This window comes from Oncorhynchus mykiss, chromosome 2 (assembly GCF_057628025.1).
Source record: "Oncorhynchus mykiss isolate SJ-2025 chromosome 2, ASM5762802v1, whole genome shotgun sequence".
NCBI lineage: Eukaryota > Metazoa > Chordata > Actinopteri > Salmoniformes > Salmonidae > Oncorhynchus > Oncorhynchus mykiss.
This window is the reverse complement of record NC_143023.1, coordinates 30,603,280-30,630,624: the sequence shown is the minus strand read 5'-3', so window position 1 is coordinate 30,630,624 and position 27,345 is coordinate 30,603,280. Positions and strand designations below refer to the sequence as shown.

General features: G+C 44.7%; 1 protein-coding gene across 3 annotated transcripts; it reads left to right on the top strand.

Annotated features, from left to right (window-relative positions):
• Positions 1-27,345, top strand: LOC110486958 (BMP-binding endothelial regulator protein). Of its 3 annotated transcripts, none has more exons than XM_090196387.1 (15): positions 1-690; positions 7,863-7,948; positions 14,304-14,403; positions 16,730-16,812; positions 19,213-19,303; positions 19,420-19,502; positions 20,152-20,251; positions 20,431-20,540; positions 20,651-20,785; positions 21,002-21,106; positions 24,462-24,507; positions 24,756-25,118; positions 25,220-25,556; positions 25,825-25,955; positions 26,111-27,345. In XM_090196387.1, the coding sequence occupies exons 8-15, from the start codon at positions 20,457-20,459 to the stop codon at positions 26,290-26,292; spliced, it is 1,383 nt and encodes a 460-aa protein (XP_090052513.1). In that variant the 5' UTR covers positions 1-690; positions 7,863-7,948; positions 14,304-14,403; positions 16,730-16,812; positions 19,213-19,303; positions 19,420-19,502; positions 20,152-20,251; positions 20,431-20,456; the 3' UTR covers positions 26,293-27,345. The 3 variants fall into 3 exon arrangements, 2 of the variants coding, with proteins under 2 accessions (XP_090052513.1, XP_021414507.1); XR_016485947.1 differs by lacking the exon at positions 1-690 and adding an exon at positions 5,259-6,563 and having other exon boundaries at positions 24,462-24,511; XM_021558832.3 differs by lacking the exon at positions 1-690 and adding an exon at positions 5,259-6,563.

The following is a 27,345-nucleotide window of genomic DNA, read 5'->3' as shown; positions in this document are numbered from 1 at the left end:
AAAAATAGTCCAAGGACAAGAAAGTGTCTGCTGAGGGGCCAGTCAAGGAGGCAGTGGAAGAGACTGCAGAAGAGCCTGTGAAAGAAGTGAAGAAAGAAAAGAAGGAGTCCTCTAAGGAAAAGAAGGAGTCGACCAAGGAGCCCAAGGACCCTGGGAAAGAGTCCAAAAAGGAGTCTTCAAAAGAGTCCAAGGAAAAGGAGTCCTCCAAGGAAAAGGAGTCCTCCAAGGAATCTAGAAAGGAGTCAAATAAGGAGTCAAATAAGGAGACCAGCAAAGAGTCATTGAAGGAGCCTGGAAAGGAGAAAGTTTAGAGAAAGTCATCTGTGAAGGTCAAGGAGAAAAAGAAAGAGCCAGATGCTGCTGCTGGAGAGGACTGATAATGTCATGCAATAAAAACATTCAGTCACACACACACACACACACACACACACACGTTACGCACACACACACACACACAGTCCCTCATATACACTCATATTCATTGACAAACACACTTCTATCAGGGCTGATGCTGGTCTATAGTCAGGACTTCTGGTGTCTGTGTTGGGTGTAGGTGCAGTGCTGAAGATGAGGCCCAGTCAGAAACTCCAGTAGAACAGTCTAGGAGTTGGACGTGCGACATCAAAGCCCTTCCCCTCCCTTCCTTCCAGTGGCAGCGTCTCGCAGTGGAACCCACAGCCCTGTGCGTCGGTAAGCCCTAACCACCCCGCCTACACGCGGGCACTCTGACATCTACCCCGCCCTCTCGCCCCCTCGTGTGGCACCATGCCTTGCCAGAGCCACCCCCGCCTCAGGCTAAGAATAACCCCCGCTTTCCGTCCCCTCGGGTAAAACGAGGCCACTTTCGCCCCCCATCAGCAGCTTTCAACGCACAGAAGCAGGAAAACCATCAAACTGAGACAAAAGGGGAGGGATTTCAAGCAGCCCTCGTGATCGTTTGCAGGAACATACTCAATCACGCACACCACAAACACAAGAATACAAACATGCACAACTATACATGTAAAAACACTAGCTAGCACCTGCACGTATTCTGCAACACACAGCCCTGCAAGTTTAGCCGTGTTTCCAGCCTCTGAGACCACCTTCTGTTAGAGGACCGCTGTGCCAGCCTGACCAATGGCAATCCAAACAGCTCTTTATGTTGTCTGTACCTGTACGTCCTGTATGTGTGTGTTGTCTGTACGTCCTGAATGTGTGTGTTGTCTGTACGTTCTGTATGTGTGTGTTGTCTGTACGTCCTGTATGTGTGTGTTGTCTGTACGTTGTCTGTACCTGTACGTCCTGTATGTGTGTGTTGTCTGTATGTCCTGTATGTGTGTGTTGTCTGTACGTTGTCTGTACCTGTACGTCCTGTATGTGTGTGTTGTCTGTACGTTGTCTGTACCTGTACGTCCTGTATGTGTGTGTTGTCTGTACGTCGTCTGTACCTGTACGTCCTGCATGTGTGTGTTGTCTGTACGTTGTCTGTACCTGTATGTGTGTGTTGTCTGTACGTTGTCTGTACCTGTATGTCCTGTATGTGTGTGTTGTCTGTATGTTGTCTGTACCTGTATGTCCTGTATGTGTGTGTTGTCTGTACGTTGTCTGTAACTGTACGTCCTGTATGTGTGTGTTGTCTGTACGTTGTCTGTACCTGTACGTCCTGTATGTGTGTGTTGTCTGTGCGTTGTCTGTACCTGTACGTACTGTATGTGTGTGTTGTCTGTACGTTGTCTGTACCTGTACGTCCTGTATGTGTGTGTTGTCTGTACGTTGTCTGTACCTGTACGTCCTGTATGTGTGTGTTGTCTGTACGTTGTCTGTACCTGTATGTGTGTGTTGTCTGTGCGTTGTCTGTACCTGTACGTCCTGTATGTGTGTGTTGTCTGTACGTTGTCTGTACCTGTACGTCCTGTATGTGTGTGTTGTCTGTGCGTTGTCTGTACATTGTCTGTACGTTGTCTGGAGGAATTTAGACGTGTACCGTTTCCTAACTCAGCTTAATGAACATATTACAGCAAAGTTTTGTACCATAATCAGCTAGTTTGATGCACCAGGCACCTGTTCTCTGCCTGTTTTTATAGACAAAGCAGGGTGATTCAAGTTAGTGCTATGAAACCATTGTTTAAATGTACTGTATCTCCTTAATCTCCCTCCGTATGTATGCCTTTCTCTATCCCTTTAGGTCTGTCTCTTTTCACTCCTTGCTTACTGAGTATGAGGGACAGTGTATATGTTAGAGTATATAGTCACTGTTAAAATGACTTTGTCCTTGGCCAGTGGCTTTAGGTTTGTTTTTTCCCTTACTGTTGTGTAAACGGTCTGTGCAAATTTTCCTGAGCTCGGCACAAGGTCAATTTAAGATTGAGTAACTGTGAGACTCACTGTTTAATTTGGCACGGGTGGTTTGTAGATGTTGCGTTAAAGTCACGTTGTGGAAGAAGATGGGAATGGACTCTGGCGGACTCTCCTCTCAGGTCTGTGTTATGTTATGTCTGTTTGACATCCGTGGGTTCTCTTTTTTTCTATTATTCTCCTCAATAACTTGTGTCTTTGACTAAGCACTTTGTGGCACTCTGTGTTTCACAACATGAATGTTGTACAGGACAGGTTCAAGTGCAGAAAAATGATTGACATAGGACCAAACATTGTTACAAGCCCCACTGTGAAAAATGAACAGTGCCACACAGGTTTGAGAAAATGTCATAAAAAGCCCTTTGCATTAGCCTTTTACAAACAAATGGGTTGGTGTCATTTTATTGGAGAAGCTGCTTTGTGAGAGGCGTAGGAGAGAATGTATATCTGATGTATGTGCATGCTCTTGTCCAAAACAGTACGTAACGCGAATGTGTATCTGAGAGGAGATGAACTGCTATCCCTACTTCCCTGTGAAAAGCTTGTAAAAAGATGGAAAGTATTGAGTGTGATAGGTCCCAGCCCCAGACTAAATCTACAGCTCTCACAATGCTCTTTGATAAATGCCTCTCTTTTTCCTCTCCCCTGTCTTAAAGAGACAAACTCGCTTTCTCTATGGATGTTTTTGTGCATGATAGTGTTTTCTGTGTCTGCAGTTCTATTCGAGTGTTCTGGTGTGTTTGTAGATGATGTGTGTCATTGTGTGTGTGTTTCTGTGAGCGAGTGTGTCATCTCTGATCGGGGCCCAAATGAAGTTGCCTGTGAGTCGCCCGCTCGCACAGCTGAAGCTTGCGGGTACCCGGCCTCTCACCCTGCAGGGGTCAGAGTTCAGGCTCGTTTTAAGTTTGGATTGGAGCGAAGGTATCCCTGGATCCACCGTGGTGCTGCTGGATGATCCAGGCTGGCGTGGGTCGGAGCCGGACGGAGGTCACGCTCCAGTCTTGACACGACAGCTGAGTCTAACCCCTTCCCCTCTGGACCCAGACCCACCGTCTGCCCGCAGTCTTAACCCTGGGCAGCTGACTCCCAGGGCTCTCTTAACGTCTGTGCAATGTCTACACAACATCTGCCCCATGTCAATGAGATGTAGTAGTAGACACAATGCTCAAAAATGTTCTTCATACTGATTCCATACATATTGATTGACTCAAGCAGGGACAGTGACATAAAAGCACAACACTATAATATCTGATATAATAATATTTAGCAGGTGCTTTTATCCAAATCGACTTGGTCATATTCACACAACAGCACAACACTATAACAAGGATGGACAACTCTTCCCCCTTTCTGTAGGCTCGCGGACCAATTTCACCCAAAAATAAATATTACTATGATATTTAAAAAATAATAATAATAGAGTACACAAGGTGCATCTTCGAAATTTGGTTGTGCATCAGCAGCCACTCAATTAGCCCTTGTCAGCGAAACATGAGTGGTAAACTAGTCTTGTGGCCAGCTATCTAAACATGTAGTAAGCATGGTTGATCATCAGTTATCATATTAAAAACTGCAAACATTTGCCTCCAGCTATGGCAAAATGTGTAGAATTGCATGAAATTAGCTGAAAAACTGCATTTTTTTCTCTGTCCCATGGCAAAATTAATAGAATTGCATGAAATGGGTTATAAAATTGCAACATCTTATTTGTTCCCCATGTCAAAATGTGTAGAATTGCATGAAACTTGTTTTAAATCTGCAACATTTTCTCTACACCCCATGGCAGAATTGCAGGAAATGTACTTTAATAAAAAAATAAATATATTCACTGTCAGGGGGGAGGCGCTTAAATGTTTTGTTTGCAAGGTGGTGGTATGGATGTGGGTACGCAGACCCACGAGCTACTGTTGCCCCTCTAATGAGTTCCGTTTTTTGTGTTTCCCCGCCACCATCAAAGTTGCCCATCCTTCCATGCTCTATAATATAATAATACATACCATTTAGCAGACGCTTTTATCCAAAGCGGCTTACAGTCATGCGTGAATACAATTTACTTATGAGTCGTCCCGTGATTCAAACCCACTACCCTAGCATTACAAGCACCATGCGCTACCAACTGCGCTACAAAGAACCATACAACGGAATCTGAATTACGACAGCGCAATAGGGCTCTTTCGTTTTAGAGTGGAAGAGGGTCATTTAATGTCACAGTTAAATAAATAACTGTTCAAACTCGGCATCTGTAATAATCGTGCGGCGAATTTGGGAATAGACACCTCTACTTCAAAAGGGTGCTCTTTGGCGCCATCAAGCGTTGAATATTAACACAATGTTCATCTGTACTGCTGAATGCACACACGCCGTCGACACAAAGAAAGTGACACACACTCCCTTTCTAACACAAACACATTCACTAAGTTTACTCGTCACTCGTGGCATGTTTACAATGCGAAGTAACAAGAGCAATACAATTAGATAAAATAAAACATTGTTCCTTGACAGTTAAATGCTGTAAATACAGGGTTTGGTCATAATTGGTTCTTTGAAGAAATGCTTTTCCTTCCCATTTGAGGTTCTTCAGAAGTACAATTTTAAGAGTGACAAACTGTTTTAAAAGTTGTAGATTTCTAAATCTGTCTCAAACAACAGTAACAGACACTTCATGTCATGCAAGCTGGTTAATGTAGCCTAAACTAGATAGGTGCCCTTATTATAGGCTATTGAAATGTCATAGATTATATATTCTGAATTGACATCGTGCCTTTGAAGTGGGGTCAAGCAAAGAAAATGCCTAATTTGTGAAATAAATGTTGCATTGAGGATATGACTGGAAAATGTAAAATATATGATACTGAACAGACAGACATTGTGGTGCGCCCCATCAATGCGGGTGGAGGGGGAGAGATCAACAATTGTGGGATGACGCTTGGTCCCCCAGCAGCTCGAGGGGCGCAGAAAACCTACCTTGATACAAAGTGGCCTGAATTAGGGATTTTTTTGTTGTTTCATCCTGTTTTGCAGCGTGACAGTGTTGAGAGAGCGCAGCAGAGATTATCAGTAAAGACAGGTGGTACGCATGTTGTGTTCCAGGCTTGTTTGTAGTGAAACGAGATCCAGCCTCGAGATCCGATAGCAGTAGGTGGGTCTCTCCCGGCGCGGTATTATACGGAGTGTTTCATTACCACAGCGGCAGCCAGCCGGGAGCAGCGGGCAAGATTGTACGTCAAATCACTCGGATTATTAAAACCCCCGGCAACTATTTAAATATTGAGGGGCCGTTCTCGTTTTGTTTGGAGGAGGTTCCTGCACACTGCGGGGATGTTTAACTGGAGTAGTAGGGTTTCTATTACGCTGGCATCGCCGTGCGCCTCAGTAGGAGCAGTTTACTGTAACTTTGGGCTGGAGGTGGTTCGCTTCTCGCGGAGCTCCGAGTGAGAGACCAGTGCCGGCTCGTGTAGCCTAACCTAAAACCCGCTACTAATCCTGAGACAGTTGGACAGCATCTCGGCGCAAAACGGACCTAAAATTCCGAACGCAACCGGTTTCTTTTAGCGCTTGACAACATCTGTATATTTTTGGTATTGCCAAACATGAGGATTTTTGAAGACATTTAATTACGAGTATATCTTTAAGCTAAAAAATAAATATATATATCTTTAAGCTATTTGTGGAATTTATTTCCCAATAGTTTTATTTGTCATTTTTACTATACGCATCTGTTTTATTTTAATCTCTTATGAAATTTGTTTTTCACTTTTTTGGAAACATTGTCTTACCCTTGCACTTGTTTTGGGAACACAAGAGCGCTCCTGGACGCGACATGAGGACTGTCGCCTGGCTGTCCGCACGGCATTGTCATTGTAATTTTCTTGTGTCATGTCGATTGTCGGATGCCGGAGGACACGCGATGTCGTTTAGCATTTTGACAAACTGAAGGTTATGGGCTGGAACAAAACTAACTGAGGGGGGCAATTATGCTGGAGTCCCATATATTCTAGTGTTTTCAGTCGGACACCAACCCATGGGCATATAAATATATATATATATATTCTAGCATATCATTTTCTTTTTTTCGTTTTCCTTCTTTTTTTTTTACTGGACCAATTTTAGGATGATGTTGTATTGCTGCTCGAGCGCCTTGGTACTTACTAATAAGTTCACCTGCAGCTTTTTATTCGTGTTTTTACTGTTCCAAATGCCACAGTCCTCCTCGCCTTTAATTACAGGTAAGATACATTGACTTGGCCTATTTAGCTTCAAAACATGTCCAGCAATTGTCAAAAACAAGAATATAGCCCAAAAGCTAGTCTATAGGCCTACAGGTAGGCTATTCACTTTTCCCGTTATTTGCCACGGGGCACAGACGTCAGCTCAATGTCTAGTTTTGATTTACATTTGGTTGAACATAAATCAACAACAAATGCCACCATGCCATTGGATAGATCTTAAAAGTTGGGTGAAAAAAAATATGTTCTGTCGGGTAACCGGTACCCCCGGGCTCGTTTGAAACCTCATGACAGGCGCATTGGATCACCAGTATAATTTCCCCATCTACTGTTGTTTTGGAAACTCGAGTTGGGTCGTGCTGTCGAGGTCAGTATCCAAGTCACCTGGCGCGTTATCATTGTGCAAACATGATCATTTCTTTCAGGGGAAGACAAACCTGCGTATCGGTATCAGCTGAGTAGGCTACCATTATAGTATAATCCCACCGGATCAAATTCCCATGGAGTGTCGCTACCTGGTATTCGAAATATGCGGTATATCATCTGTCTATTGTTTTCCCTGCAGGGCCGGGAGTTGAACACACCGTTTTCGTGGGAGAGGAAAGTTGTCTGATTGTCTAAAGACAAATGCGCCCTGTCACTGTGCTCGGCTGCAAGAGGTGGATGAAGAGTAAACAACATTTATAGGGCTATTCATTAATCTCTGCTTTATAAAATAAGAAAAGTCTCATTGGATTGAGGCTAAAGTGTTGGGTTTCTCCACAATCACTTAAAGCTGTGCTGGTTTAATTACACGCGAAGGTTGTAGGGTACGCTACGGTCGGGGTAATTGCCCTGCTCCTGTAATTCTCACAGAAACCACTTTGTCACCAAATCCCCCCCCCCCCCCCAAAAAAAAAAACTTTTCCTGACTGCCACTGCTCTGCTCAACTAAAAATGTTATGTCTCATCTAAATTTAAATCACTCTGACAAAAATATTCTGATAAACTGATCTAATATTTCGTCATTTAGAAAAAGTTATAGGCTATAGCCTATATCAACAAAATACATTTGAAATATAACCTTATCGATAAAACTCGAGACTATTAGGCCTGCTCATTTTAACGTCTACGCAATATACCTCACAGTTATGGCATAGCCGGTGCAATTCCTGGTAGGCCTTAAGAAAAAGCACAATTGGAATATGTCGAGTCTGTCCATGACGTAATTTATCTGAGGCGTGTTGTTTCGCTGTTTTATCACGTCAATGAAGATGAAAAGGCGCGAATTTATTGCCTCTCGCCTCGCGCCCTTCACAGGTACAGAAGCCATCTGCGAGAACGAAGGAGAGGTGCTCCACATACCCAACATAACGGACAACCCGTGCATCACCTGCGTCTGTCTGGTGAGAACACATCCCAATTCTTGCTAAATGACTTTCATATGGTGTTAGGGAAGATAATTGCTAGTTGACATTGAGATTCCCTATTTGTTGTTGGCACGTACAGTGGGGAGAACATGTATTTGATACACTGCCGATTTTGAAGGTTTTCCTACTTACAAAGCATGTAGAGGTCTGTCATTTTTAATCTAAAACAAAAATCCAGAAAATCACATTGTATGATTTTTAAGTAATTCATTAGCATTTTATTGCATGACATAAGTATTTGATCACCTACCAACCAGTAACAATTCCGGCTCTCACAGACCTGTTAGTTTTTCTTTAAGAAACCCTCCTGTTCTCCACTCATTACCTGTTTGAACTCGTTACCTGTATAAAAGACACCTGTCCACACACTCAATCAAACAGACTCCAACCTCTCCACAATGGCCAAGACCAGAGGAGCTGTGTAAGGACATCAGGGATAAAATTGTAGTCCTGCACAAGGCTGGGATGGGCTACAGGACAATAGGCAAGCAGCTTGGTGAGAAGGCAACAACTGTTGGCGCAATTATTAGAAAATGGAAGAAGTTCAAGATGACGGTCAATCACCCTCGGTCTGGGGCTCCATGCAAGATCTCACCTCGTGGGGCCTCAATGATCATGAGGAAGGTGAGGGATCAGCCCAGAACTACACGGCAGGACCTGGTCAATGACCTGAAGAGAGCTGGGACCACAGTCTCAAAGAAAACCATTAGTAACACACTACGCCGTCATGGATTAAAATCCTGCAGCGCAAGCAAGGTCCCCCTGCTCAAGCCAGCGCATGCCCAGGCCCGTCTGAAGTTTGCCAATGACCATCTGGATGATCCAGAGGAGGAATGGGAGAAGGTCATGTGGTCTGATGAGACAAAAATAGAGCTTTTTGGTCTAAACTCCACTCGCCGTGTTTGGAGGAAGAATAATGATGAGTACAACCCCAAGAACACCATCCCAACCGTGAAGCATGGAGGTGGAAACATTATTCTTTGGGGATGCTTTTCTGAAAAGGGGACAGGATGACTGCACCGTATTGAGGGGAGGATGGATGGGGCCATGTATCGCGAGATCTTGGCCGACAACCTCCGTCCCTCAGTAAGAGCATTGAAGATGGGTCGTGGCTGGGTCTTCCAGCATGACAACGACCCGAAACACACAGCAATGGCAACTAAGGGGTGGCTCCGTAAGAAGCATCTCAAGGTCCTGGAGTGTCCTAGCCTGTCTCCAGACCTGAACCCAATAGATAATCTTTGGGGGGGAGCTGAAAGTCCGTATTGCCCAGCGACAGCCCCGAAACCTGAAGGATCTGGAGATGGTCTGTATGGAGGAGTGGGCCAAAATCCCTGCTGCAGTGTGTGCAAACCTGGTCAAGAACTACAGGAAACGTATGATCTCTGCAATTGCAAACAAAGATTTCTGTACCAAATATTAAGTTCTGCTTTTCTGATGTATCAAATACTTATGTCATGCAATAAAATGCAAATTAATTACTTAAAAATCATACAATGTGATTTTCTGGATTTTTGTTTTAGATTCCATCTCTCACAGTTGTAGTGTACCTATGATAAAATTACAGACCTCTACATGCTTTGTAAGTAGGAAAACCTGCAAAATCAGCAGTGTATCAAATACTTGTTCTCCCCACTGTAGGTTCCATAGAGGAGGAACAAAACACAATTGTTGTGTGTAATTATTGCCTCTGCGCTTGACTGAATATTCTTAATATTCATATTGTGGCCTAAATATGTATAGTCTATAGCGAGTTGTAGGTCTAACTGGGCAAATAGGCCTGTACTGTAATTATCACAAAGAATTATGAATACTGTTGCTACCGTTTCAATAAGAGCAGTAGGCTAGCTATGTCATTATTTCCCTTCTAAGCCCACACTGGCTTTTAAACAAAATGGCATTGTTTGTTTAAAGACACCCTTGTCTTCCTGCTGTCTTTGCCCGACTGCCTGTTAAATCCAGGCTACAAATGTAAAAGGTGTCTTTCCTGGAACATTTGCTCTTTGACCTCTGTCTCTTGTTTTAGGGGTTGAGAATGCAAGTGAGGGGCTTTTCTGTCACCAGAAGCCAGGTTCAATAATGCTCTCCCTCGCCTGTCTTTTTAGTCCCTATTTAAAAGTGTGATGTGGTGAGGAAGCATCTACAAATGTTTTGTTTGACTTGCAGGGTATTTGCCCTATGTGAAACAGAGAAACAGTGTGCGTGTGCAAGGTTATATATTTCTGTGTGCACTGTGCACACTACTGTGGCCGTCCTCGGCTGTCTCCAGCGGCTCTGATAGTCTCTTTGATATGTCTCCCTCTGCTAACCACCTCCTTATCAGGCTTCCATCACTAGGAGCCCTGCTGAATGCTATCAGTCATCAGAGGGCCACAGCTAGCCTTTCATCTTGGCCCGTCCGTCATGTCACTGGCCCCACAGTGCCTCGCAGGGAAGGGGGGCCAGCGATGCTGTCTTTTAGGGGGGGTTAGCAGATTTTAAAGGGTGGGGGGGAGCTGTCAGGGCTCTAGTGTCACTCACAGGCTCCCAGTTGCGGCGGAGTACCTGTTAATGGCCCTTCACTGGCGGAAACTGAGGCACACAGAGAAGCCATTCTTTTCGCCAGCCGTCTCACAAGACGCAGGAATCTGCCTCCCGCTCGCTAAACATAATATACAGACAGCCAGGAGGCAGCTCTCATTAATCTACTATCTACTACTCTCCCTCTCTTTTTGCCCCCTCTCCTCTTTCTCGGTAGCAATGATTGATGAGCTCAGTAGGCTGACCAGTGATCTGCAAACATTTGGGAAGCCAAAGGTCCTTTCCTGTTCCAACCGCTCCACAAACATGGAGATCAATACTCACCGTGTACCTTTACAATCTTTACCTCTGCCACTGGCGTTGTCAGCAAACCACTAAACCAGCCAGCATGTCTGTCCAGGTACAGAGATGTAATAACATTGGATTTATGTGTGGAATTGGCATGTGAACGTCATTTTATGAAAAGGAGCAATAACTTGTACACCATTCTGTCTAAAGGGACAACCAAACTCCAAAAAGGAAAAGCATAAATGCTAGGATGAAATGAGAAACTTGATATCTCTACACTCTTAGAAGAAAAGATGCTATCTAGAACCTTAATGGGTTCTTCAGCTGTCCCCATAGGATAACTTTTGAAGAAACCTTTTTGGTTCCAGGTAGAACCCTTTTGTGTTCCATGTAGAACTCTTTTTTTACAGAGGATTCTACATGGAACCCAAAAGTGTTTTTACCTGGAACCAGAAAGGGTTCTCCTATGGGGACAGCAGAAGAACCATTTTGGAACCCTTTTTTCTAAGAGTGTAGTCTAGAAGACTTAAAGAAGGCAAAATCCTCCTTTATTTTCGGCTCTCTTTCTCCATCCCCCTCTTCCCCCCTTTCTGTCAGTGCACTGAGGCTAGTGGTACAGTTCTCCCAGTGGTCTATAGAGCAAAGATGGTGTTAGAGAACCTTCAGGGCAGCATTGCTATTGGACCTCCCAGGATACTTCTAATGGAGGGGTAGAAACAAATATATATATATGGCCTCCCGAGTGGCGCAGCGGTCTAAGGCACTGTATCTCAGTGTCACTACAGTGTCACTACAGACCCTGGTTCGATCCCGGGTTCGATATCGTAAACAGCTGTGATTGGGAGTCCCTTCGGGAGGCACACAATTGGCCCAACGTTGTCCGGGTTAGGGGAGGGTTTGGCCAGGGTAGGCCGTCATTGTAAAATAAGAATTTGATCTTAACTGACTTGCCTAGTTAAATAAAATAAATAACAAATATACAGTACCAGTCAAAAGTTTGGACACACCTGTTAATTGAAATGCATTCCAGGTGACCTCCTCATGAAGCTGGATGAGAGAATGTCAACAGTGCGCAAAGCTGTCATCAAGGCAAAGGGTGGCTACTTTGAAGAATCTAAAATATATTTTGATTTGTTTAACACTTTTTTTGGTCACTACATGATTCCATTTGTGTTATTTCATAGTTTTTACGTCGTCACTATTATTCTACAATGTAGAAAATTGTTTAAAAAAAAATAAAGAAAAACCCTGTATAAGTAGGTGTGTCCAAACTTTTGACTGGTACTGTATATATGTTTTATTGTCACACACCAGATAGGTGCAGTGAAATGTGTTGTTTTACAGGGACAGCCATAGTAGTACGGCACAGGAGGTTGGTGGTACCTTAATTGGGGAGGATGGGCTCATGTTAATGTCTGGAGCGGAATCAGTGGAATGGTATACAAATACATCAAACACATGGTTTCTGTCCTCCCCTCAGCAGCCTCCACTGTAGGACAGAGCCCCTGGATTAAATTAGGGTTAAGTGCCTTGCTCAAGGGCACATCGACAGATTTTCACCTTATCGGATCATGTATTCCAACCGCTAGGCTACCTGCCAGGACATGAAGAAGGATAGGACAACAACCATCTTAATTCAGAGAAAAGTCATGGAGCTAGTCTACCTACACATCGGAGCCAAAAGTTACATTCAGTTCATTCAGCACCATTCACTTTCTACTACTGGTGCAGGAATAGGCCTACTTCTTGGATAGGCTTGTGACTTCTCAGTGAAATGTATATATTGTTGCCCTTATCTTTTTTCATCCAGTTTTAAGCCACAACTGCTGCTCCTGTGGGGTAGCGACATGTTTGCTTTGGAGGGAGGTGAAGGGTCACGAGGGCAAGGAGTCCAGGTTTAAATAGGCCTTTGATTTGAGTGCTCCTCTGAAGAGCCTTTTAGTGATCTCTCCATCCTTCCATGAAAGACTGGCGGCACGGCGGCTGGCGGGTCTGTCAGCTTGTTTTGGCATGCCCTCTGGGGTCAGGCTGAGAGATAGATGGAGGAGAGAGAGTGATAGTGGAAAAGATTGGGAGAGAGATTAGGAGGGAGGGAGGGAGAGAGAAATTATTCATAGACCATGGTTTGACTGAACACATTTTGATTCTCTGAATTTGGCAAATGGAGATGGTGAAACTGACTGTGCTGTTGCCATCTAGTGGTCATCTTTCCACAGCACATGACCATCACGTCAGGGATCAATGCATCTTACATACTCTACATATATTTTTAGATGGTCACATTAACCTATCAACATGTTATTACCCTTCAAATATTTCTCTAGTTATTACACCAGAGACTAGCAGTAGTCCAATAACAATCCCCAGACCACCCGTTGGCCTATTAGAAGCCACGACATACCACCAGTAGACCAGTAAGAAGCCTCAGAAAATGCACGGTATGTTGAGTGTTAATGAGGCGTGGTGACCTGATTTGACCCCTGACCTTTGCTGAGAGAGGTCAAACCTCTTCACACCACTTAGTGTTAATGGCTGCCGAGTGGAATGGCTCCAAAGCCCAACTAAGAAAGCACAGGTGTGGAGAGACATAAAGATTCAAGGACAAATACGGGACCTCTATGACACTACTGTAGATAACTGTGGTCGTCAGAAGACTAGACTCACAACTTATCACCACTCTTTCTATTTCTCTCGCTCACTCTGTCATCCTCTCTCTGTCTACCTCTCTGTCTCTCTATTGCTCTTTCTATCGCTCTCTCTCTCTCTCTCTCTCTCTCTCTCTCTCTCCACCTGTCAGACTTTCCAGTCATCATGTCTGATGGTATCTGTCTGCCCTTCTCTCATTCCCTCTATCTCTTTTTCTCTCACTTTCAATAAATCCCTTTATCTATCTGGCATCATATATCTCACTCTCAGACATATTTGTCTCAAACTAGCTGTTGAAAGTGCTCTGAAAATCTCTACGATTTAGGCCAGTGGTTTGGGGAGCGCTTTACAGAGACTATGTATGGATTCCATGTGCCTTCGCCTCTCGCCGCCCTTCTCTCGCCTTCACTGATGACATCACCCAAACCAGCCTGGTTAGGGAACCAGTGAAGGCTCTCCGTACATAAAACCGCCCAGTTATATTTTAGTTATGTGGGCCACAGTCCGGCTTTGATGTTGACTCATTATACAGTCCAGTTAGGTTGCACTGAGTAAATGGGCACTATATAAAGAGAGTGTATAAAGCTAGTGGCAAAGTGATAATGTTAAGCTAGTATATGAAGTGAGGTTGTATATAAATTGAGAAGAGAGAAAGAGAATGTCTGCGTAAAGTACATGTGTAACCCGAGTTCATTTTAGCCTGTAGAAAGGGAGTGTCGACAAAGAATGTGCCGGAGACTTTATAATGTGAATACACTGATGGCAGTCAAAAAGCATCTTCTCTTTCTCTCCGTCCATCCCTCCGTCTCCCTCTTCCCCTCTCTCTCCCCCTCTCTTTCTCTCTCCTCCCCCCTCTCTCTTTTGCTCTGTCTCTCAGGAGGGGAAGGCAGACTGTAAACAGGAGAGGTGTCCCCTGGTGTCTGAGGACTGTGCTCTGGTGGTCAAACAGACGGGAGCCTGCTGTGAGAGATGCAAAGGTGAGCAGCACACACACTCTACTACTCTCATCACCATGAAAACATGAGGTCAAAGGTTAGGGGATGCATGTAATGTTCTGTAGTCTCAGCGAGACCAATAAACTTGGAATTTTGTCGCGTGGGGGGAGTTGGGTCTATCTTTGGATCTCTTTAGTGTTGATGTATAGACCTTGCTGCAGCATTGCAGTGATGTTGTTTGACGGTCATTGATGCTACCTGTAGGAGTGAGGGTGACGCGACAGCTTGAGTCCCACAGTAGAAGACAGTCAGTCCAGCTGCACTGGTCAACCTACTTATTTAACCACTACTGCCTCCTTGTGGGGGAATGAATAATAGTTTTTCTTCTAACAGCACAATAGTTACTGTGCGTGTGTATGTGTACTGTATCAGACCAATTGAAGATTCTGCTTGAGGGTAAATTGCTACATACACAAACACATATAGCTATTATTTCCCAGCTTCTACTCACATACACCCACAAACATGTGACAGGCCTACAGCGGTTCGTATTTGTCTTAAGAACTATTCTTTCTCACACTGTTTGCCAGCATCTCTCTCTTTCTCTCTCTCTCTCACACACACACACACACACACACACACACACACACACACATACACATACACATACACACACACACACACACACACACACACACACACACACACACACACACACACACACACACACACACACACACACACACAGCTGCAGTGGTGGACTTCTCCTCTCTGGGACGGGTTAGGACCCGTTGGTGTTTGGGTTCAGCGTTCGGTTTACAGGGCACAGAAATAACCCTTGTTTACGAGCCACTGCGCCGCTCTGCCTCCCAGACTAGGCCCGCACGCATTCGCCTCCCGGCCGGAACACACAGGGGTCGGGTAGTGTTGGGGTCACCATGGATACGGTCCACAGCATTGACCACCTCATGGTCAGGAACGCGGTCCTTTGTTTGCTGTCAAGATTATACGAGACTAGAGTTAATTCAAATGAGAAGAGGTGGAGCTCGCTTAAGTCGACCATGGAAAGCCCCATGTTGTCATGGTGAACGGTATTAGTGCCTATTGTTCCTCCATTGTGGTTGACTTTGGGTTTTATTCATGACCATGTCTACATTTAGAACAGGAACTTGCTCGTGTCAGCACGAAAACCTCCCACTGTTCAAGTACTTAATGCAGTGGTTTTATCATAGGAATGGTTTTGCTGTGTTTCCATAACCAGACAACCCTATATCTGTTGAAATTGAAGATCGTATTAATTTAGTCCCTTATTGACTGTGGGTGGTGTATCTGGAGCGTTGTGATTGCTCATAGTGGATCTCAGGCCCATTTCACATGGTGTTTTTATCATGCCCTTGGAATGGACCTGGACACTTCACAACAACATGTTCTGTTATCTTGATACATCTATATTATGGATTGGGTTTGTCAGAGAGTTTGTGCATGCCTGCCTGCCTGCCTGTCTGTCTGTCTGTCTGTCTGTCTGTCTGGCTGGCTGTCTCGAGTGTCTGAATTGCACATACACTATCTTTCAAAAGTTTAGAGTCACTTAGAAATGTCCTTGTTTTTGAAAGAAAAGCAATTTTTTTGGGCCATTAAAATAACATAAAATTGATCAGAATTACAGTGTAGACATTGTTAGTGTTGTAAATGGCTATTGTAGCTTGAAACGGCTGATTTTTAATGGAATATCTACATAGGCCCATTATCAGAAACCATCACTCCTGTGTTCCAGTGGCACGTTGTGTTAGCTAATCCAAGTTTATAATTTTAAAAGGCTAGTTGATCATTAGAAAACCCTTTCGCAATTATGTTAGCACAGCTGAAAACTGTTGTTCTGATTAAAGAAGCAATAAAAATGTGCTTTTCTTCCAAAAACAAGGACATTTCTAAGTGACCCCAAACTTTTGAATGGTAGTGTATGTATGTGGCAGTGTCGAGACTACTAAACTTTACCATCGCTATGCCAAATCAAGACAATCAAAGAAAGGCCTTCCCTAGCCATAGGGGACACTATAGCCAGCTGGCTCTGACGGTGGTGGCACACAGACTCCCTCCAGGCATCGCTTACAATGGATTTGTAACTCTGTGTTCAATCTGTCTCAACACGTATGGTCTGGAGAGGCAAACAGCTCTATGTTCACACATGTAGTCCATTTAGTGCTCCCTGTAGACTTTTAGTTTCCACAAACTAGTAAACATTCACATCCAGGTTTGGAGTGCCAACTCTCTCTCTCGCTCTCCCTCTCTCTCTATGTCTCTCTCTCTACCCCACCCTCTCTCTCTATCCTCCCCTGTCTCTCTCTCATTCCCTCTCTCTCTCCTCTAGGTTGTCAGCTGGATGGAGAGTCCTATAATAGTTCTGTCTCCTGGACCAGCTCCATCAAGCCCTGCATCTCTCGCCGCTGTCAGGTGAGTGTCACACAGAGAAACGAAAGAGAGAAAGGGAGGGTAACAGAGAGAGAGAGAGAGATGATGATGAGAAAAGTAAGGAGAGGGAATGTAAAGTAAATGAAGTAGAGAAGGAGAGAGGGAGTACTAAGAGAGTAGCAGACAGAGAGAGGGAGTACTAAGAGAGAGACAGACAGAGAGAGGGAGTACTAAGAGAGAGACAGACAGAGAGAGGGAGTACTAAGAGAGAGACAGACAGAGAGAGGGAGTACTAAGAGAGAGACAGACAGAGAGAGGGAGTACTAAGAGAGAGGCAGACAGAGAGAGGGAATGATAGTGGGGAGTGAGTGGAAAAGAGGCAAACCGACAGAGTGAGTGAAAGAGAGACGGGTGGAGAGGGAGATTAATGAGGAAAGAGAGAAAGATAAATGAGGATCTAGGGAAAGATAGACATACTTTTAGAGTGGGAGGCTGAATGACGCAGACAGAGACTCAGAGTTGGGGAGGGAACGAAAGATGTGAGGGAGAGAAAGAATGAGACAGTGGACAGATAGCCAAGGGGTTGGAGGAAGAAGAGACATAACGAGAAAGAAAAGCAGATGAAGTTGGAGGGATGAGAGAGAGAGATAGAAAGATGAAGAGGGAGGATATATGTCTCAATGTCTTTGAGAGAGGAGCAAGGTGAACTTGGCAGTACAGTCCACCCTTCTGGTTCCAAGCCTCCCCAACCCAGTGTCTACCTCACAAGACTAACCCCACACGTCTCCTCAAAACACATGTATACCCAACCTCACTTACTGTATACACACCACACACTCACATACATGGTCCCACAATACTACTTAAAATACAAAACACATGCACAGATCTGAACACTATAAGTCAATGGCAGTGGACACAGCTGTGTGAGGGAGTGTCAGCTCCAGCATTGGGGAGGTCCAGTCAAACTAGACTGTGTTAGTCTGCGTGTTGAAGGGTGGCGTGTGAAAAAAGCAGAGCTCTACACACCACTCATTTACTCCATCCCCAAGATACCCACGCGGTGGGAATGGGGTGGGGGGGTCTGACCAATATCCAGACCTCACACACAAACAACGTGTTGTGGTCCCTAGTTCTAGTTTTAACACTCCTAGTTCTAACACTACTAGTTCTAACACTCCTAGTTCTAACACTCCTAGTTCTAACACTCCTAGTTCTAACACTCCTAGTTCTAACACTCCGAGTTCTAATACTCCTAGTTCTAATACTCCTAGTTTTAACACTCCTAGTTTTAACACTCCTAGTTCTAACACTTCTAGTTCTAACACTCCTAATTCTAACACTCCTAGTTTTAACACTCCTAGTTCTAACACTCCTAGTTTTAACACTTCTAGTTCTAACACTTCTAGTTTTAACACTTCTAGTTTTAACACTCCTAGTTCTAACACTCCTAGTTTTAACACTCCTAGTTTTAACACTTCTAGTTCTAACACTCCTAGTTTTAACACTCCTAGTTCTAACACTTCTAGTTCTAACACTCCTAGTTTTAACACTTTTAGTTCTAACACTTTTAGTTCTAACACTTCTAGTTCTAACACTCCTAGTTTTAACACTCCTACTTTTAACACTCCTACTTTTAACACTCCCTAGTTCTAACAGTCCTAGTTTTAACACTTCTAGTTCTAACACTCCTAGTTTTAATACTCCTACTTTTAACACTCCTACTTTTAACACTCCTAGTTCTAACACTCCTACTTTTAACACTCCTAGTTCTAACACTCCTACTTTTAACACTCATAGTTCTAACACTCATAGTTCTAACACTCATAGTTCTAACACTCCTAGTTCTAACACTCATAGTTCTAACACTCATAGTTCTAACACTCATAGTTCTAACACTCCTAGTTCTAACACTAATAGTTCTATCACTCCTAGTTCTAACACTCCTAGTTTTAACACTCCTAGTTCTAACACTCCTAGTTCTACCACTCCTAGTTCTAACACTCCTAGTTCTAACACTAATAGTTATATCACTCCTAGTTCTAACACTAGGGACCACATATTTTTTTCAGGTACATTTTCGGTGAGTGATCAGGGGTGTCCCAGTATGTAGAATAGATGCATGCATGTGTGAGATGCAGAATGGAATGTTCCTATCTAATGGTATGTCCCTATCCAATGGTATGTCCCTATCTAATGGTACGTCCCTATCTAATATTCTGCTCACGTAGTACATGCCTTACATAACTGAAACGGGATTCAAATCTCTAAGCAACCGAGAGACGAGTTTGTCTAATACAGGAATGAGAGGTATGCAGAAGAATATTCACTGATGTACGTAGCCTAGGACTGGACAGGGATGCTGCTGAGAATAAGTCCTAGGAAATTTGTTTGAACAATGATAAATAAATCACTGTTTTAATTGCTTCCTGGTTTTGACAGGAAGGGGTCGTAACTGAAGCGGAAGTGCAATGTGTCGTCCACTGCAGGAACCCCAAGATTCACCCCAAGAAGTGCTGTCCAACGTGCCCGAGTGAGTGATTGTGTGTGTGCGTGTGTGCGTGTGTGTGTGTGTGTGTGTGTGTGTGTGTGTGTGAGAAAAGGAATACATGGATAATAAAGCTAACCTGTGTGTCTCTTCTGTTCCAGGCTGTATCTTGGAGGGCCGTCTGTACAAAGAGAGGGAAGAGTTTCACCCTGAGGGAAAACCCTGTATTAAATGCACCTGCACTGTGAGTATACACTGTATAGACATGCATGTCTCCAGTCCCCACAGTACAGTGACTGGCCCTCTGTGGTCCAAATGAGTTTGTCTTGGCTCTCAGGGGACTCACAGTGGTAACACCCCCCTTCCCCTCCTCCTCCTCCCCTTAGTAAACAAGCAGGGGAGGTGAGTGAGTAAACACATTCATGTGAGTTGAGTCTGTCAACACATTAATGCCTCAGTGTACACTGTGTCCTGTACCAGCCGTTAATGAGGGCACACTGCTACAAGGCCAGGGGGAACTGTGACAACCATCTGGCATCTAGAGTAGTTGTGTTTGTGAGCTGTTAAAGGTGGCAATCCGGGTTTTACAGGTGCAGACAAAGGTGCAAATGGTATTGTGAATGGAAACGGTCAATAAGTGGAGATAAGTTGAGTAATGCATAAGAGAATATGAATGCAGAATTGTTCCAACGTCTATGTATATAGCTTCCTTATTCTTATTTTATTGTGGTATTTTGTTTAACTTTGGTTTATTTAGTAAATATTATCTGAACTCTATTTTCTTAAAACTGCATTCTTGGTTAATGGCTTGTAAAGTAAGCATTACACCTGTTGTATTCGGCACGTGTGAGAAATAACATTTGGATTTGATATGATATGCTGTGTTCTTTCAGGGAGGGCGGACCCTATGCGTCAGGGATGTGTGTCCTGTCCTCTCATGCCCCGCCCACCTGAGCCACACTCAGCCCGGACAGTGCTGTCCCAAGTGCCTCGGTAACACCCCACTCTCATCAAATACCTCATAGGACTCTCTGATAGAAGTCTGGAGAACATATTCATATTTCATGAATTATTATTATTAAAACATCACACATCATTAAAACATCATAACAGTCAAAATAATTATCATCAAGCTGATCTCTTTTTTCTTTCTTACTCTCTCCCTCCGTCAGGTCAGAGGAAAGTGTTTGACCTGTCGATGGGGAGTTGTCTGTTCCACAGTGAGGTCTATGAGAACGGCACCTCCTTCAAGCACGACAACTGCACCACCTGTACCTGCAAGGCAAGAACTGACAAGGGAACCAGACCCCAGAACTCTATTCAACTTATATCACCAAGTTATCGTCAATAACTGACCCCTTCTCCTTCCCTCGTATCCCTCCACCTTCCCAGAATTCCACTGTGGTGTGCAGGAAGCGCTGCTCTCGGCCGGGCAGTTGCCATGGTGACCAGTGCTGTGGGGAGTGTCTATCCTTCGTGGAGGTAGCGGAAGTGAAGTACTGCCGGGTCAGGAACAAGATCTACCGGGTGAGACAGTCTGGGACAACAAGTCCTAATGATGCATCCTTGATATCAACTGGGAGAATAGAACCTTACCATTTCCTCAACATTCAACACTGATACCTATCCACCGCAGTTGTCCTTATTATTATATGCATATTTATATAGACATTAATACTGGTTTGATAAGCTGATTGAAGTTGTGGTTGATTGGTTCCCTCTCTGCTTCTTCCTCTGCTCTAGGAGGGAGACATGTGGTCGTCTGTGAACTGCACCCTGTGTGCCTGTGTCAAGGGGGCCATCGAGTGCCAGCCAAAGCAGTGTGTGCCAATCACCAGCTGCCCCTCGGTGAGTGACAGGCTCAAGGCCCAATCACAAACTGTCTTGTGTTGCGCCTTTTCATTCCCGTAATCTTTCAATGAAGTGATGTGAATGACAACATCGATTAGAATAGACTTTAAAAAAGATCACTTTACCTTTCACCTTAAAGCTGGAATCCGTACTTGGTGAAACTGCCACATCCGTTTGTGATGTTACAACAACAAAGAAGTTACTTCAAACCCAGTTTTGTTCTTCATTGGACCCGTGATAGAACAGCAGAGTATGTCCTGCAAATCATTTTTTACCACGATGCTGAATGCTCCTCTATTCCGTTTCATCAACAAAATAAAAACTAGAACAAATGCTCTGGGGCGGACAGTGGCGCTGTTTCACCATATGCAGATTTCAGCTTTAAGCAATTTCCCATCTGCAACTTAAATGCACTTATGTTATGAACACTGCCTATATCTATAGGACATAGCCCTGGGGTCCCTCTGTTCTCCCTGAATCATCAACATGAGACAGTCCCTTTCACACCTCACCACATCCCCATCCATCTGGTCCCCCTCCCGCTGAGACAGACAGAGGCTGTCTACTGTCCAGAGTTACTGTCTGTGACTAACCGCCACATGTTGGTGTCACAGCAGGCAGCTGGCTAGAAGCTGATTTAGCGGTGGAGGTGTAAGGAGGAGTCAAAAACGATTCACCTGGGCCAGAACAGTGTGAGTGGGCCAAGGCACAACCCTGCTATCTTACCACAGTAACCATACCTTCAGCTGTCCAGTTTTTTGGGGCTGAGTAACAGTCCCAGTTCACACGGAGGTCACCTGTCTTGGGGTGATGTAGTAGATTCTTTGCATTCCAGCGACCAAATGATCAGTTACTTATTCATGCTGCCAGTGACCAGCGTTCACAGGGTTACAATGGTTACCTAGCGTCACCTGTTATGGTCACATAGCGGTTGCTTGTTGCGCGGTAATGTAGTGGTCATCTGTTCTCAGATGCGTTCATATAGTCGACATTAAAGGCCCGTTGTCATTCTTTTTTAAGCTAGCATCCCACCACCATCACATATACACCGCGCCTGTCTGGTTATGGAGCAGATCATGGTCACATAGTAGTATAATGAACTGTCATACGGTCATTAGTCAGACAGTACAATTACAGTCACATATGGCTGCCTTAGTCATGGATTCCTAGTTGTCACACAGCGTTCACCTGTTATACAGTCATGTAGTATATCCCCTAACGGCCATCTGTGTTTGTGTCTTGGTCACTGAGTCATGGTCATCTGTCGTAATAGTCACATAACAGCCAACTGAGACACGGTCACATAGCGGTCAATTGCAATATAGATACGGTCACATAGCGGTCACCTGTCATACAGTATCACAACATCCACTCATCATACCTTCCTGGTGGTCATGTAGCATTCACCTGTCACGCGGTCACAGTGCGGTCACCCATGTGTCTGCCCCTCCGTCCCATAGGAGACACACAGTCTCCAGTCAGGTCTTTGTCTGGGTGATGTTTGAGTGACAGTAAAGAAGAGCTTCCCTATATTTAGACCCTGAAAGCCAATCTCTCCATCTCTCAAAGAGCTTCAAAGAGGGAGAGCCCTTTGTGCACTGTGATGGGGGTCAGGTGTGTGTGTGTGTGTGTGTGTGTGTGTGTGTGTGTGTGTGTGTGTGTGTGTGTGTGTGTGTGTGTGTGTGTGTGTGTGTGTGTGTGTGTGTGTGTGAGAGAGAGGGAGTGTGCCTAGAGCACACAAAAAACTATACATACCTTGGCCTAAACATCAGTACCACAGGTAACTTCCACCACAAAGCTGTTAATGATCTGAGAGACAAGGCAAGAAGGGCATTCTATGCCATTAAACAGAACATAAATTCCACAAACCAATTAGGATCTGGCTAAAAATACTTGAATCAGTTATAGAACCCATTGCCCTTTATAGTTGTGAGGTCTGGGGTCCGCTCACCAACCAAGAATTCCCAAAATGGGACAAATACCAAATTGAGACTCTGCATGCAGAATTCTGCAAAAATATCCTCTGTGTACAACGAAAAACACCAAATAATGCATACAGAGCAGAATTAGGCCGATACTCGCTAGTTATCAAAATCCAGAAAAGAGCCGTTAAATTCTACAACCACCTAAAGAAAGAGATTCCCAAACCTTCCATAACAAAGCCATCAGCTATAGAGAGATTAACCTGGAGAAGAGTCCCCTAAGCAAGCTGGTCCTGGGGCTCTGTTCACAAACACAAACAGACCCCACAGTGCCCCAGGTCAGCAACACAATTAGACCCAACCAAATCATGAGAAAACAAACAGGTAATTACTTGACACATTGGAAAGAATTAACAAAAACAACTGCGCAAACTAGAATGCTATTTGGCCCTAAACAGAGAATACACAGTGGCAGAATACCTGACCACTGTGACTGACCCAAACTTAAGGAACGCTTTGACCATGTACAGACTCAGTGAGCATAGCCTTGCTATTGAGAAAGGCCACCGCAGGCAGACATGGCTCTCAAGAGAAGACAGGCTATGTGCACACCTCCCACAAAATGAGGTGGAAACTAAGCTGCACTTCCTAACCTCCTGCCAAATGTATGACCATATTAGAGACACATATTTCCCTCAGATTACACAGAATTAGAAAACAAACCCGATTTTGATAAACTCCCATATCTACTGGGTGAAATACCACAGTGTGCCATCACAGCAGCAAGATTTGTGACCTGTTGCTACAAGAAAAGGGCAACCAGTGAAAAACAAACACCATTGTAAATACATTTATTTAGTTTCCCTTTTGTACTTTAACTATTTCCACATAGTTACAACACTGTATGTAGACATAATATGACATTTGTAATGTCTTTATTATTTTGGAACTTCTGTGAGTGTAACGTTTACTGTTCATTTGTATTGTTTATTTCACTTCTGTATATTATCTACTTCACTTGCTTTGGCAATGTTAACATATGTTTCCCATGCCAATAAAGCCCCTTGAATTGAAAGGAATTGAAATTGAGAGAGAGAGTAAGGGGTGAGGGCCCTGGGGCAAAGGTAAGTGGGGGTTGAGAGGGATTGAGTTCTCAAATGTGCACCTCTGAAAGAAGTTGAAACGTACCCCCCCCCCCCCCTCTCTCTCTAGCAAACACACACATACACCAGGCAGAGAGTAACAGTTGTCTGTATCAATGTCTGTCCGTCCACGTTTGACTGGTTGTATCTGTCTGTGTCTGTGTGTGTGGGTATTAATGTGTAATGTGTCCAACTGTCCAGTTGACTGTCTGTCTCTTGCACTCTGACTGGCTGCCTGCTGATCTCTCTCTATGTCTGTGTATCTAACGGTCTGTCTGTCTCTTCTAGAATAAGATCCTGAACAGGACAGGCTGCTGCCCGGTTTGCACTGAAAGTGAGTAAGTTACTCCCCTCTTCCTCAGCTGGGTCCTCACACACCTTTGTGGGTTGCATTTTCCAGTTTTGTGGCGGTTGTTTCGTTCTTGGTCTTCTCTCAAATAGACATTTAGTCATGTTGTATTAAGCACAGATTTCTCATGCAAAATACAGGGGGGAAAAATTTATCAAATTGATGCCCATAATTAAACACACTCCCTCTTTCTCCTCCTTCCCTGCCTCTCTCTCTCCTATCACTCCTTCCAGAGCCAGGTGTGTGCACCGTATTCGGCGACCCTCACTACAACACCTTTGACGGGCGCACGTTTAACTTCCAAGGAACCTGCCAGTATGTTCTGACTCGAGACTGTGGTGGCGCCCTCTCTGGCGGGGGTGGAAACAGCGCCGGCTCTGACTCTGGCTTCACGGTTGTGGTGAGGAACGATGCGAGGCGAACCCGCTCCTACTCCTGGACCCAGTCAGTGGAGCTGAGGATAGGAGGGCTGAGTCTCAGCCTGCACCAGCACCTGACGGTGAGGAGGAACGGCACGCGCATCGCCCTGCCCTACCATGGCCCTGGGGTCCACATCGACCTGGATGGATACCTGCTCAAACTCACCACCATCGCAGGTTAGACTGGCTTCATGTTAACTTAATTGGAACCTAAACAACACTGCTAAAGTGCATTTTAGCTCCTTTTTGAAGCATAACTCTGTCTCTTTCTCCCTCAGGTCTGGAGATCACGTGGGACGGGGACAGCTTCGTGGAGGTGGTGGCTGCTCCTCACCTGCGCGGTCGTCTCTGTGGCCTCTGTGGGAACTACAATGGACACAAGCGGGATGACACCATGGGCAGCGACGGCCTCTTCAAGTTCGTGGTCGATGAGTTTGCAGAGTCGTGGCGCGTGGAGGGGAACGAGGTTTGTGCCCAGCCCCTCAGGAGGCCCACCTCGTACCTCTGTCCCGGGAGTGTAAAGGTCAAGTTCCGCGCTCACAGGGAGTGTCAGAAGCTCAAGTCCTGGGAGTTCCAGAAGTGTCACCGGGTGGTGGACTTTGCCTCCTTCTATAGGTCAGTGGTTCTTGGGGTGTCTCCGGAACTTTGGGGAGCTTCATTTGTAATGAGATTTGTCCTAGAATCTACAACATTTCCAACGCTCTTGTGATATTTTCTTCATATATCAAATGTGATATTTGATTGTCTCCGATGTGCATAGAATGTCCAATGTTGTTTTGGATATGGAACCCACTTAGTATGGAGATACATTTAATCCAGTCCATTCAATTTAATTCAACATTATTTGTCTTATCTCTCTCTTTCTCCCTCTGTCTCTCTTAAGGTCCTGTGTAACAGACATGTGTGAGTGTCCGGTGCATAAGAACTGTTACTGTGAGTCCTTCATCGCCTACAGCCGGGCCTGTGAAAGGGAGGGAGCCCCCGTCTACTGGAAGCCAGAGGCTGCCTGCATGGGTGAGTGACAGCACACACAGCCTATCACTAAACTTCATGGAACAGGGGACTCCCCCCCTACATTTAATTTGCTCAACAGAATTGATCAACGTATCTCTGAAATCCATTCATGTTAGGCGATTTGCAGTTCTGTCTAACCAACCCAACCTTCTCAGCGACCCAGTGTAAACACGGAGCGGTGTACGACACCTGTGGCCCGGGCTGCACCAAGACCTGTGACAACTGGAATGAGATCGGGCCCTGCCACAAGCCCTGCGTTGCCGGCTGCCACTGCCCAGCCAACCTGGTGCTGTTCCAGGGCCGCTGCATCAAGCCCATAGCCTGCCCTGGCCGGTGACCCTGGTGCCCCAGGGGAAGGGGGCTGAGAGAGGGCCAAACAACCAACACTGCCTAGCACTCAGGGTCCATACCTGGGGGAGTGAGGAGTGGGGGGGAACATGGGGGTGAGTGTGGGGGGATGAATAGATGTGCAGACAGGCAACGATGGACTGAAGGGATTCTCAGAAGACAGGTAGGTCAGGTAGCTCATCCACTCTGAGGGAGATAGATACCGGCCATCACAGACTGGGGTTTGGAACTCCGCTGTCGGTTGATCTTACTCGTCCATCACTACCTTGTGTTTCCACAGGATGGCGCCCATGTTGTCATTGAAATGGGATAGGAATCTGGAGGGAAACATCACCCTTGTAGTTAAAAGAGGAAGAGACCCTTTGGGAAAGCCTTTGTGGCTACGCTTCTTTAGTTACTGGACACTCAAGGAACATTCATCCAGACTGCCATGGACCTTCAGGAAAAGGGTGGGGCTGGCTCTGTGTTGAGCCAATATGGCCTCAGTGTTTCACTCTGTTGCAGCACACAGACATTCAAAACCAGGAAACCAACCAATGCATCTTGAACAAGCATGTTCACCCTGCCAGCATAAGGGATAAACTGTACAATGAACATATTGAACCCCCAGGTCTCACTTGCATAGGATTATTTTATACTGTAAACTAACAAGATTTGTATAAAAACAGATAGCTTTTTGTATTATTATTATTGTTATGTTTGTTGTTGATATTGTTAATTTATATATCGATCAATTGATATGTTGTAACAAGAGCCAGAATCACAAATCTAATTTCGTTATAAATGATTTAAAGGGAAAAAAAAGCTATTTATGTATTTGTTGTTTAGTTTGTGTAATTGTGTCTTGTGTGAAGAGAAATGCCCATATGTGACTCGGTTGTTGCACCATCGCAGGGAAGAAACGTACTGTATTTTTAAATGCTCAGTGTACAGGTTGCTGTGTGTTGATTCTCAAACTGAAGGTGTTCCTCGAGACGTACATTTCACTTGACCTTGTAAGTTATTATTTAAGACCAGCAATATATAATTTCCATGAAACTAA

Excerpts from the sequence above, each read along its gene's own strand:
- LOC110486958 (XM_021558832.3), top strand. The coding sequence starts at position 6,449 with ATGATGTTGTATTGCTGCTCGAGCGCCTTGGTACTTACTAATAAGTTC. Across the intron at positions 7,949-14,303 it reads GCATCACCTGCGTCTGTCTG|GAGGGGAAGGCAGACTGTAA; the intron begins GTGAGAACACAT and ends TCTGTCTCTCAG. Across the intron at positions 24,508-24,755 it reads CTGCCCGGTTTGCACTGAAA|AGCCAGGTGTGTGCACCGTA; the intron begins GTGAGTAAGTTA and ends CACTCCTTCCAG.